General features: G+C 42.5%; 1 protein-coding gene across 1 annotated transcript in view; it reads left to right on the top strand.

Moving 5' to 3' along the window:
• Positions 1–468: 468 nt before the first annotated feature.
• FGF9 (fibroblast growth factor 9) overlaps positions 469–12,902 on the top strand; it is a 42,906-nt gene continuing 30,472 nt past the window's right edge. The window contains exon 1 of the mRNA XM_020968777.2: positions 469–2,195. Within this exon, the coding sequence (XP_020824436.1) occupies positions 1,916–2,195 (280 nt within the window). The 5' untranslated portion in view covers positions 469–1,915. The remainder of the gene's footprint in view (positions 2,196–12,902) is intronic.

Here is a 12,902-nt window from a genome sequence, read left to right as displayed (position 1 = left end):
GTCCAGCTTTCTTTTCTGTTTTTAGTTAGATTCTTTTTGGGGGACACTAAAGCCCATCCCTCCAAGTCACCCCCCCCGGCTCCCAACCTCATACCCCTCATACCCTCCCAAGGCTCTGGGAGCCTTCCTAGCGGTCGGGATGAACACAATTGGTAATAATGGCGTGGTTTGGGGGAGGTAAGAGACAATGCTGATCTTTTTCCCCAAAGTGCCCTCTAGGGTGAGAGTTGAACTCTTGGACCAGCAGCAATTCACTAGCGCCTCTCCTATAGGACTGACTGCAGGGGTTGCTGCAAAAGTTGGTGGCCGAGATACCGGAGCTGCAGAAATGGCAATCAAATATGATATCGTGTGGGGTGTGTGTGTGTGTGAGAGAAAGAGACACACACACACACACACACACACACACACACACACACAGAGAGAGAGAGAGAGAGAGAGAGACAGAGAGAGAGAGAGAGACAGAGAGAGACAGAGAGAGACAGAGAGAGAGACAGAGAGACAGAGAGACAGAAAGCAAACGGAAAATATAGAGAATATGAACAGGGGCAGTGATCTAAGTCATTGAGTACAAATTACCCTGCTTACCTGCTTGCAATTCTTTAGGGTAAGCAATTGAATAGGATTAGATGAGGAATTGGGGATTGTGTTCATTCTTGTGAGAGCAGTCCCTCTTCGTCCCCCAAACTACTACTATATTTAAATCTTGTTTTACAATTATAAATTCCACCCGAAAATTCACTTCAGTTTAGGCATGAACCTGCGGTTTATGTTATTAGAAAAGATTCCTGTAGCCTGCGAATCCTAGCAAGAAATCTTCCAACCAAAGCACTTGTGATTCCAATAGCATTGCACTGCCTCCTGTCTCTCCCTCGCTTTTTCGCAAGTGTTCCTCATCCCAAACGAAGTTCCAACCTCTTGAAATGTTTGCTCTGCCGCAGAGCCGCGGTAAGACTACTCCACTAGAGCCCAGAGCGAGAACTGAATCTCTGTATTGCAGCAGGTACGGGTGAGCGCTAGGACCTTGGAGAATGCTCCCAGAAGCAGTCAGGACTACCTTAAACCCAGCCCAATGCCTCTTCCTGCGCCACTCTGCGTGCTGGATGGAGATATACAGTCAAGAGCCGCAGCTCAGTGCTGGAGTTCAGCATTTCACTGGGAGCCCTGCAGAAGCAACACCTGTTTCACGCCAGCCAAGAAGGCATAGAGACACTCGTGCGTTTTCCTCCTTTGCTTGTTGGTCGTCAGTAATTATAAGCCAATGGACATCTTCTGACCCGCTGGAGAATTCCGGATAATAGATTTGGACGTCAAAAGTTTTTTCCCCCCCTTTTTTTTCCTTTTTAGGGGGGGCGGGAGGGGAGGATTTATCTCAGCCTACAACGTGAGATTTTTTTTTTCCCCTTGAAGGATTCATGCTGATGTCTGCAGAGTCTGTTAGAGAGTAAAAACAGCGCATGCCTTCCTGGAGTCAGGATCCATAAATTCTGACGTAGCCTGTGCATCTTAAAAATCCCTATAATAACGCCTAGGTATTTAAGTTGCTATGGTCATTCTGATCTCAAACCAAATGGAGAAACTACGGATTTTTTTCCTCATTACGGTCGGATGGGATGAAGACCTTACTGCCTGCTAAGCGCTGGGGATCTATAGAAATACATATATATGTTTATAAATATGTCAGTGTGTGAGTATAAAGTGGTGGTTTCTTAGACTATCAGTGGTTTGACCTTGAACCTGTGCCAGTGAAAACAGCATATTACTTTTATTTATGCATTTAATGGATTGAAGAAAAGAACATTTTCTCTCTGTAACTGCAGTAAGGGAGGGGAGTTGGATATACCTCGCCTAATATCTCCCGGGTTTGACACCATCATTATTGTTTATTCTTGTTCTCTAAAAGCAGAATCTTCTGATGGCTCCCTTAGGTGAAGTTGGGAACTATTTCGGTGTGCAGGATGCAGCAGTACCTTTTGGGAATGTGCCAGTTTTGCCGGTGGATAGCCCGGTTTTGTTAAGTGACCACCTGGGTCAGTCCGAAGCAGGGGGTCTGCCCAGGGGGCCTGCAGTCACGGACTTGGATCATTTAAAGGGGATTCTCAGGCGGAGGCAGCTATACTGCAGGACTGGATTTCATTTAGAAATCTTCCCCAATGGTACTATCCAGGGAACCAGGCAAGACCACAGCAGATTTGGTAGGTATACAATTAACCCTTTAGTGGTCGTGTGATGAAATGATCTGGTTATAATTAACAAAAAGGTGATGGCAGTGTTGGTGGAAGCTGGAAAAGGATTAGAATGAAGGTTTTTGAAAAAAAATTTGCTTGCCGGCTAAGAAGAAAATACCTCCGGAATTGCAGGTCTACAGCTGGTACAGCTGCAATTCAAGCATTTTTTTTTTGGAGGGGAGAGGAGGAGGGATATGAAACAAAATCTTAATTCTTTTGGTATCAGATACATGGGAAGGTTGTGCTTAGGAAGTTTCTGTTGAACTGACTAATTCCAAGAATTACTAGGTTTTAATCATTAACCACTAAAAACTTAAAAATACAGTTTCCTGAAGGGAGTGGTCGTCATCCTGTACCAAAAATAAGAGGTTTCTTTCTTTTTTAGAAAATTAATGCTCATTTAAGTAAACTGCTTGAATTGCAAATCCACTGTATTGTTTGTTCCTATTGTAAGGTCCGCCTGAATGGCCTATGGGGTTAAGGGACTAAAGTCATATTTTAGACCCAGAGTGGTGGAGTCAGAGGCTTGTGGGGAAAATTACTTCTGGAGGGCATAGGGCTAGATAAAAATGTTTGTGCTTGCAGGTATCAACTTAAGACCTATACTCTTTAAATGCCATAAAATGCATAAAAAAGTGGATTTCGTGTGTGTGTGTGTGTGTGTGTGTGTGTATGTGTGTAAAGCTGTGAGCTAATTTTAAAGAGCATTCCGAAGATTTCATTTCCAGAGGACGCTATTTGTGACTCAGCATTGAGGGTTGCAGACTGGAGGTCTCGTGGCTTCATCCACTTTTAAGTGCCTGCACACACACAGGCACACACGTGTCAAATAGGCCTGGAGCTGCTGCTGGTGCAACCTTAAAGAACCAACAAGATGATTTAAAATAACTGAGTCACAATGTGTGTATGGGGTGGGGGGGGGAGACTCCAATTATTTTTTCCCCTCTTTTCTTAAAATAAATAGAAACTAAGCGCCAGTTTGGGCAGCCAGGTTGTTAGAAGGAGTTAACTTCTCAGTGAACCCACCTGACAGTACTTAAACTAGGTCGTAAAAAGAAAGTCCTGCGGTGATCCGAAACTCCCCCCCCCAGCCAGATGTTGAACAAGCTCTTAACTATACGTTATTGCTTCATGGGTTGTAGATGATGCCAGTCTTGTGAGGGATGATAGCCGTAGGGCTCATTATGGAAGATTCGGAGCTTGCGAGGTGAATATTCACAGGTATGAAAGGAGGCTCTATCAGGATGTTCTCCTTCAGCCGCTTCTGCAAAAAGGGATTTTCTGAGCCACGAGACCTACGTTCCTTCCTCCCCCGCCCGCTCCCTCTCCCTGTCAAGGGAAGCACCACCAATAATTTTGAATTGTAGCTCCTCGCTTTGCAAAATATCTTTTGGACTATTCATTTGAAAATAGCTTTCTCAGAGAGATGAAAAAATGGATCTATTGAATGCTGCAGATAGGAGAAAAACTTTACAGAAAGAGACATTGATGAATATCTGCTAGGGGCTGCCACCTTGCTTACAGCTTAATACTACGATCCCTGGGAGGGAGGGAGGGAGGGAGTGAGTGAGTGAGTGAGTGAGTGTGTGTGTGTGTGTGTGTGTGTGTGTGTGTGTGTGTGTGTGTGTGTGTGTGTGTGTGTGTTGTGCGTGAGCGGCTGCTTGCCTCTAGGGACCTAAGCTGCTCCCTTTTTCGTGGGTTCGGAAGCACTTGGCACAGACATCAAAAGCTGCAGTTAACCACGGAGGAGGTGAGACGTAGCTGGCGTGCCCGGGAACCCCTCTCCGTGGGGTTCAAGTTGTCCCTAGCAGGTGCCTGCTCTGTGCACGGCTGCCGCCGCGCGGGGCCACGGCGCTCGCGCTCGCACATTTACCGGCACCGCTACGGCATTGGCGGCAGCGCCAGCATCAGCAGCAAGGAGTTCCGCGGGGTCCTAAACACGCTCCTTTCCCACTCCACTTTTCTGCCTGTCTTCGAGTACCATCAGCTGCTGCCGTCTAGTACCGTAGTGACCGCATATTTGAAACATCTATTTTTAAAAGCAGATTTCTAGCAGCATTGGGCAAAGCTCATGCTTTTTTTGTGTGTGCTAAACTTTTAGTGTCAGCTTTGTTTTTCTCTTTTGTGTCACCCACATTAGATGAATGGCTAATTCTCTAACTGTAGGCTATGTATACCAGGGTTTGGGGGACCCTCCTCCCTTGCTCCCCCAACCTCTGCTAGATCCCCTTCACCTCTTTCTGAAGGTCTTGGCACATATTTAAAGGGTCTTGCCTGCCTGTTCAGGGAGCTTTGCGCTGGGTCCTTTTTGCCGCGGTGCAGGGAGCAGGGGCTCGGGGGAGGGGCATAAAGAGGGGAGCTGGGGTTGGGGCGGAGGTGGACAAAGGGAACCAGATAAGGTTCGTGGAGATGTGGGGATGCTATAGTCAAAACAGTTTCTGGGATTACAACTCGTGTTAGTTTCCCAGTGTGGAAAACCTCGGAGTCCTGGAGGTTAAGCTTTTCCTCTGTCCTTCCCCGACCACCCGCCTCTGCCTCAGTGTCCCCGCCCCCCTTTCATAGAATGATCCCCAGGGGACGGGAGATGGCCTTTAATACACCCAGTTTCGTTGGGCAATGCAGGTTTTATTGTGTGCATGTTAGCCAGTCTGTCTTGATAATACAGAAGGTATAGAAGCCTTTCGGAAAGCCCCGCAGCCCCCTCCAGTACAATTCAGTCTAAGCTCAGTGAAAGATGATTTGCTCCAAATGTCATCCCCTCCACTACCCGTGAAGCACTAGGGCGCTACTCTTCCTGTGTGTGTGTGTGTGTGTGTGTGTGTGTGTGTGTGTGTGTGTGTAAAATATATTGCAGTATAGGGTATCTGTCAGGCACTATGGAGTCATTGTTAGTTCAGTAACTTTGTAAAGGGGTGCAGGGGAGACTGGGATGGGGAGGAAGGAGAGAGGCGTGTGTCTTGCGTCAGCAGAAGAGTACTGCAGGCACACCATTAAAAAAAAAGACCCAAGAGAAACGCTTCGCCCAAGAGGTGACCTCCTCTTCCTAGGACTTGGCTGTCGGTACCACCAGGGTGACTGCTACAGCGAAGGGGAAGAGAGAGAACCGATCGTTCAGAGTCGAAACTGAAACCGTGGGGTTGAGAAGTGGGGGGTTTGGGGGGGACCCTGCAAGGAGGCCGGGGAGGGAGAGGATGGAGAGAGAAGTAGTCTTTGTGGGTCTTCCTCCCCGAACCCCTGGTGGGATGGCGGCGGCGGGTGGTGGTGGTGGTGTCCAGGGATAGGAAGGATGGCGGGCCCTCCTGTGAGGGTTGTGCATTTCTTAAGATACCTCAAACTAAGCGCAGTCACCTTCCTCTTTAGTCTCCGACCCCTTCATGTTCACTCCTTTTAAATGAGTTGAATAGATGTCTGTGTGCAGTGGGGGGAGGGCCAATGAGGCGGGAGGGTTATTTAAATCTCAAATCTTTCATCGGGTTAGGTTTCTGGGAGGAATTGTACTCCTGGGTGACAGGAGCCCTGCCGCTGTCTCATGCTGCTGCTGCTGCATATCCCAATAATAGCAACTCTCTGCAGAGAGCCTTGGGCAGAGTCTTCTTCCCCTACATGTGACAGGCGCTTCCCTTCCTGGAGTGAGAACGAGGACCTGATTGAAGGGGGGAGGGAGGCAAGAAGGGAGGAAGTGAGAGAGTAGAGATCCTGCTGCAGTTTCTCACACCTCGAATCTCCTAGCTTGCCCGCCTCTTTACTCTCCTTACTCCACCCCCCGCATCTGAATCCTCGGGGAGCTTCTCCACCTCCCCTCTCATCCCCCCCAGAGGACTTGGTCTTTATCCTCAGTTTCTCTTGGATGCCCTAGAAAAGTTTGTGGGGGAGAATAAAGGGAAGGTTCCTTTTTTTTTTTTTGACAAAAATAGAAGGTGCATTTTTCACTTCAACTGTATCTTCAGACCAGGGAGGAGGAAACATTCTCCAGAAAAAAAAAAAAGCTACCTCTACACAGCTGCAGGGAATTGCTGCTCCTGCTGGCAAGCCTGGTGGTGACACAGCAGCAGCAGTGCAGGGGACACTAATCCTAGCAGAAGCCGCTGCTGTGACAGCAGTGGGATTTAAATCGGGTGGGGCCTGGAGGATTGAAGTTTTTCTTTTTCTTTTTGGTATGTGTCTCTGTGTATGTTGGGGGTGGGATGAAGCACTAGGAATATAACTAAGGAACTTGATGGATTAGGAATATAGATAAGGAACTTGACATTTACTTTTGATTGATGCCCTAGGGGAAAGGGGACTTTTATAATAATTAAAAAAATATTGGAGTCTCCAACAGCAGAAGAAAAAAAAAGATTGAGAAATAATTGTTAGGTCCAGTGCAAAGCAAACCAGAAAGTTAGTTTTAGCCTTCACCTGCTATTAGCCTGCAGAATGTCTAGAGACTCGATTGAGGCTGAAACTAGTTAGGTGCTAACCTTTCAAGAGAGATGGTGCTACTGCTGCTACTATTAGGTCAACTGATGTAATAGAGTTAAAAAAGAGTTACAAACTAAGAGATGGAACACCAGTTAGACAGGCACCAGTGCTTAAGTCAAAGTTAAATGAAGGTTGTTTCAGTGGGAAGAGGACTGATTTAATGGGCATTAGAGTTTTTAGGAGAAGGCAGAAAATATTAAACTCCCCTCCTGTATTCTGCCCTGTTTCCCCAAATTCCAAGCCTGGCCATTCAGTAACTTCCCAGCTAGATGCACCATGCTTCGGAGTTCTTATGATTGCTTCTGACTCTCCATTCTCCTGAGTAAATTGTAGAACTTGCTTCAGCTATCAGCTCTGACTTACAATATGTACTAGCGTTTGTCAGCCATTTATTCTATAAACCTGATGGGTGGAATTCCCTTGGAAATGAACGAGTTATGTGAGCAAGAGCATTACACTTTGTTTCCTAGAGTAGTTAAAACTGTATCTTTTTACAATAGCCTGAATACTCTATTTGATGTTGGTTATTATTGTCTTAACGCAGAAGTGGGGAACCTGTGGACTTCTAGGTCGATTCAGTCAAAGGGACGTATTTGAGAACCTAGAGGGCCACATGTGGCCTCGAAGCTGAAGGTTCCCCACTAATGTCTTTTCGTGAAGTCTTGTTTGCTTCTGTGTTAATCAGGGTTACCAAACGTTGGATTAGAATGCAGCAAGATTCTCCATTCCCTCCCTCCAAGTGCTGGTCTTGGCTCAGCCAGTTAAGGTTTGGCATGGTTCAGAGTAGCTCTGGGTCACTACTCACTTGGAAAAACCATAAGCTTTCCTACCCCAAGAGGCAGGATGTCTTAAGCTAGAGTGTTGGACCAATAGACTTGGGTTCAAGTTCCAGCCTCACAATTTATTATGTATTTGAACAAATTAATCTCTCTGAATCTCATTTCCTCAACTGAAAAATGGGCATATTAATACTTACACTACCGACTAAAAGAATTGTTGTGACTAAAGTATTTTGTACACTGTAAGCTGCTATATAAATGTGAGGTTTTAAAAAAAATTTAATGAAAGCTGTATCTTATCTACCTGCTTAACTGGTCCCCCAAGTCCTTGCATATAGTATGACTCCAGTAAATGTCTAATTGGTATGAATGATTGAATGAAGAAAATCAGAAAGGCCCAATCTTCTCTGGGACTGATTGGAAGAGTGGGAGATGAGCTTTGTGAGGAAAGGAGTAGGGGACAATAGGGGGAGATGAGAAGAAAAGAGAAAGCTGAGGCATGGGAATTCAGAATGCTTTGGACCAACCTTGCATTACTGAAGCAGCCTCAAGAACTGAGCTGATCTCCTCGTGCTCCTTTAGATCAGAGGCCTGCATCAAAAGCTGAATGATTTAGTGTACAAGTGGACCTTCTAGGTCCATCCTAATGTGTACTCTAAACTCTTTTGGTTATACTAGAACTGGTTTAGCTACCATATGATGGGGTCCCAGATTGTGTATGTTGGAAGGTGGAGAACAGGTGTTTTTCTGCATTCTATTCTTTGTCATATGATATGACCAAGGATATCAAAGCTGTATCTACACAGGAGGAAATGGATGTTTTGGCAGGGAACAAATAATGCAATATGGTAGCAAGCTTTAATATTTCGACTTTGGAAACAGTTTAAACCTCTTTTTAACCTTTGTTTTATGAATATTTCTTTTTGCCTATTAAGTATTACCTTTCCAGACAAAAGACACCTTCATAGCCAGATTTGGAAGAGACCTTCAAGATAATCTTGTCCACTTTATAGATGAGGAAATTGAGGCCCAGAAAGAGGGTAAATCAGGTTCCCAGTAGCTAAGTTGAAATATGTAGCATTTCCCCCTACTTTTATGTGAACAATGGGAATGGGGGAAATAGTTTTGTGCCAAAGTTAGGGCAGGCAGAAAAACTGGTCTGACACCAAACAGCCACACACGAAGGAGTTTACTTGCTTGATTAAAGTCAAATAGTCTGTTAATGAAGAAAATGTTATTGATAATGTTGAAACCCTTTCCGGGGTGAGGGTTGGAAGTCTTTCTGTCAATCAAGTTTTATTTTGCACTTACAATATGCTAGGCATTGTGCTAAATTCTGAGGCTACAAAAAGGCAAAAACACAGTGCTGGTTCTCAAGGTACTTATATTTTAGTTGGGAAATCAATATATACAAGATGTATACAAATTATGTTGAAAATAAACTTAGAACAGAAGGCTCTAGCAGCTAGGGGGATTTGGAAAGCCGTCCTATAAAAGGCAGTATTTGAGTTAAGTTTTGAAGGAAGTCAGGAATTCTAAGAGGTGCAGAAAGAGGGCGTTCCGTGCTGTAAGGACTGGATGATGTATCCATTCCCATATTCCTATAGACCACTAATAACTAAATAACACCATAAGCTGTGATGTGGTGAATTGAAACACCTCCAGAAAAGAGCCCCTCTATATACACACTTCAAAAAACCAAAAACAATTCATTCTAGTATTGTCCTCATTTTCAGTTTGTTCTCACTCTATTTGACTACTTTTCTGTAAGAAGTAGTATTTCTTTTCAGTCGCCTTATTTGAGGAATTCTAAATATAGGAAGCAGGAAAGTGGAATAAATATGAAATGACAACAGTTTTCTAGTTTCAAATGAGAAATGGATAGGATAAAGAGGAGTTGGTATTTAGACCATGAAAGACTTAACTTCTGTTTTGGAGCATGTTTAGAATATCATTAGTACAAGAAAATTCACAAGGCAGGGAGAAAGCTTATTAAGTTTGATTCCCCCTCAACCTCCCCCCCAACAAACAAACAAACAAACTTCAGAAAGTAGTGCTATACCCTTCTCAGTGCAAAAGAGAAAAACAAACAATACCCTTCTCAACATTTCTTCCACTTTCCAGGATTATTCTTTTCATTGAAACTATACTTACGCTTGCAACTGCTGGGATGTGGGAGTGGGGTGTGGAGTCACAAGTAAATTCACTCAGTAAAACTGCTGCACTCTGAGACTGTGCATTGCTGGCAGTAGTATACCTTGTCTGTTCTTCCCTTAATTCCTCCACAGGCCATGGATAAGCTAGGGAATAGGAGTGCCTGAATATTATGGGGAATGCTTTGTTTTTTACTTAAGGTAGAAACCATAATTTGTTGAATGATAAAGTATGAGTTATGGAAACAAGAAAGAAGAAATTAAAATGAATCTCAAAAAAAAATCCAATATTCTACACTTAGCTATCTAAGGTGGTTTGGAATTTGATGTAGACAAATGGCTAGGCTTTTAGCTTTCAAGTGGGTGTTGAATTAAATCAAATGTCCCAAATTTGAGGTCTTTCCATGTCTGACAAGTTTTTGTTGTGTTATTTCCCCACAATGAAAATGTAATTTTCTAGTTCTAGGAAAGTAGTCATTTTATTTAATGTTAGGATTAATAATTTTAGATGGAAAAATATAGTCACAAAATGATTTGGCTTTTTATTGAAGGACTTGTGGGCATTCAAAACACATTCATATCAATTGCAGATAGCTTCAAGATGCCAGAAAAACACCAGCTGGGGGAAAAATGTAGTGGATAGCTGCTCCTTTCTATTCCTCCTTAAGCTTAACTTCAAATTGCTCCAGAAACTATTTTGTAAACTTTGGGAAAAGAGTATACTTCTCAAGGTATTTTAGCTTAGTGACTGCTCTACCTGTCTTTGGATGTCTTTAATCCAGCTGTCAGTCACTTGGTATGCCTTATAGACTCTTGAACTCTGCCCCCTTCCCCCAATCTTTGCCATACTGAGTCTGATTTTCTGAGACAGTGGAGTTAGAAGCTAGTGTACAAATGCTTGAGGATGCCCTTTTTGTACCCAGGTGTGATGTAGAATTGCCCATCTCACCATGCTTGGACATTGTAGGATCTGAATTGTAACTTTTGTTTTTCCTATCCCAGCAACATTGCCAGTAGGGATATGGGGGAGGATCCAGCAATAGTTTTTACTTTCGATAATACACATAGTTTCTCTGCTTCCCCATAAAGGTGTCCTTACATTTCTCCTGAGGTGAATTTACATGTGACCCTTTACTAGTAATTATACAACTACAAAATGTAATTGCTAGTAGAAAGGATAAGCCTGGTGGAGCAAGGTGAATATAATAAAACTTTCCCCCTTATATTGAATAAAATGTATTGCTAATTAATTTCTGAAATTTGAAAGAAATTCTAACTTACAATGCTGGAAACAATGCATAGTGTTGGCTGGAAAATGTCCAAATTTATTGAGGCTCAGTGTCAGGAAAATCTTCCTAGTGTTAGAGCTATCTAGGATGGAAAAGGATGGAAGTAATGAGCTTCCCTTCATTAGAGTTCTCCAAGTAGAGCTCATATGACCACTTGTTGGGTACAGTGTAGTGAAGATTCCTTTTTCAAGCAAGGATTGGGGCCATTGATGGCCACTTTCACTTACGACTAGGAAATTCTGAGATCGGTGGTTCACTTTTCAGTTCAATTCAATAAACATTGGTCACCTAGTGTGTACAAAGTATTGTGTTCAGGATTGGGGAGTCGGGGCAGAAGTGAAACAGAAGGGGGTCACCATCTAATGGAAGAAAATGAGACATGCACACAGATAACTATGCTATAAGGGAGACTAAGATGTACAATGCATTTGTATGTGTTCATTTGGGCCAGTGAGCTGGAATAGGGTGAGGTTCATTTGGTGGAGACATATTTTGACTCATTCTATTGACCTATTCTAATCTCAAACATGTGGGTGCTCATTACTAGTTACTCAACACGCATGCTATTCTCATACTGCCCTTTTACTTTCCTACTTGTCAAGAAATACTTATTTCAAGATCCCCAGTGATTAGACTGGACAATGAAGATGTATTTTATCTTTACTTTGATACTATTAAATAACTCAGTTACAAAATACTACATACAATAACTGAGTTGATCTAACAAGTAAATCTAGTAAAAAGAACGTTTTTTAGTTTTTGGAGAAATTTTGGAACGATGTACGTTAATGAAGTTTGTGTAACTATCAAAATATAAAGGTAGCCATATGCTCTAGATGTCTTTCAGTGAATAGCTATGTCTTCCCTTTATGTTTATCACTGATAACTCTGTAAACAAAAGGATCAAAAAACAAACCACCAAAAAAACTGGTGGGTAGAGATTGAGGATAGAGTAAGTTCATCATTCTATCAGATTGCCAGGGTCCTCTGTTCTTTCACCTCTGCCCATTAATTGAATCAAAAGCAGCAAAAGAGCAGTTCCTGTGTATCTGCTAAAGGCAGAGTAACATATGAATTATAACAATGTAACAAGTCTATTAGATAATTTTGGTGACAAAAACATTAAAAACAATTATTTTATGTGAGATTGTTACAGTTTCTGTACATATAAAATGGAAACAAACACTTCTTTTCCTGCATCACAGAATAGTTGGGAGGCTCAAATTAGAATGTGAAAACACTGTATAAGCTTAAAGTGCTATAATAATGTGAGTTTATCCCTCCCCTCCCCATTTCTCAAACGATCATTGTAATGGTCTTCAGACATGTAGTCTTGGTGTAAGAGACAGGACTGGTGACAGGGTTTTTTTTTTTTTGCCCCAACTTACATTATTGTTGTATGTATTAGACTGAATGAACAGAGTTGGTTAGTGTTTGATGTAACCTAAAGGGTAAGACAATATCAGACTATAATAAATGTATTTTTTACTTCATAACTGTACTTTCTGATTGACCTAGTGAATTGTTGGCCCTCAAAGGGATTCTTTTGCTTTAATTTCCCATGAAAACTGAACATTAGCCAGTCCCCCTGGGTAGTTTTAGACAGTCTATTGTTGAACATTAGTTGTGGCATATGCTATCTTTGGTGGTTTTTAACTAGCTGAAAAAGTTTTGGCAGAATGGGACCGTTAAACATATTTGCCATTTGGTGCAGTATTTCTATTACTTTGACATTCAGAAATCTAGGCTGCACACCTTGTATATATATGGATAATTCAATAAAATAAAAATAATTGCTTGGATTGAACATAGGAGTATGTATTATACAAAATGGCATCCCACATGTAGTAATATTGCCTCATTTGACCTTACAATATCTTTGTGAAATGAGGAGGAATCAATAAACTGGCTTTATTCGAGGTACTCTTCTCATCCATAATTTATTACATTACAAACATAATTTTAAAAATAATTTCTCATGTTTTCTTCTTG

The sequence above is a fragment of the Phascolarctos cinereus genome, unplaced genomic scaffold (assembly GCF_003287225.1).
Source record: "Phascolarctos cinereus isolate Bilbo 61053 unplaced genomic scaffold, phaCin_HiC Scaffold_726;HRSCAF=1367, whole genome shotgun sequence".
In the NCBI taxonomy this organism is placed as follows: Eukaryota; Metazoa; Chordata; class Mammalia; order Diprotodontia; family Phascolarctidae; genus Phascolarctos; species Phascolarctos cinereus.
This window is presented reverse-complemented; position numbering and strand designations above follow the sequence as displayed.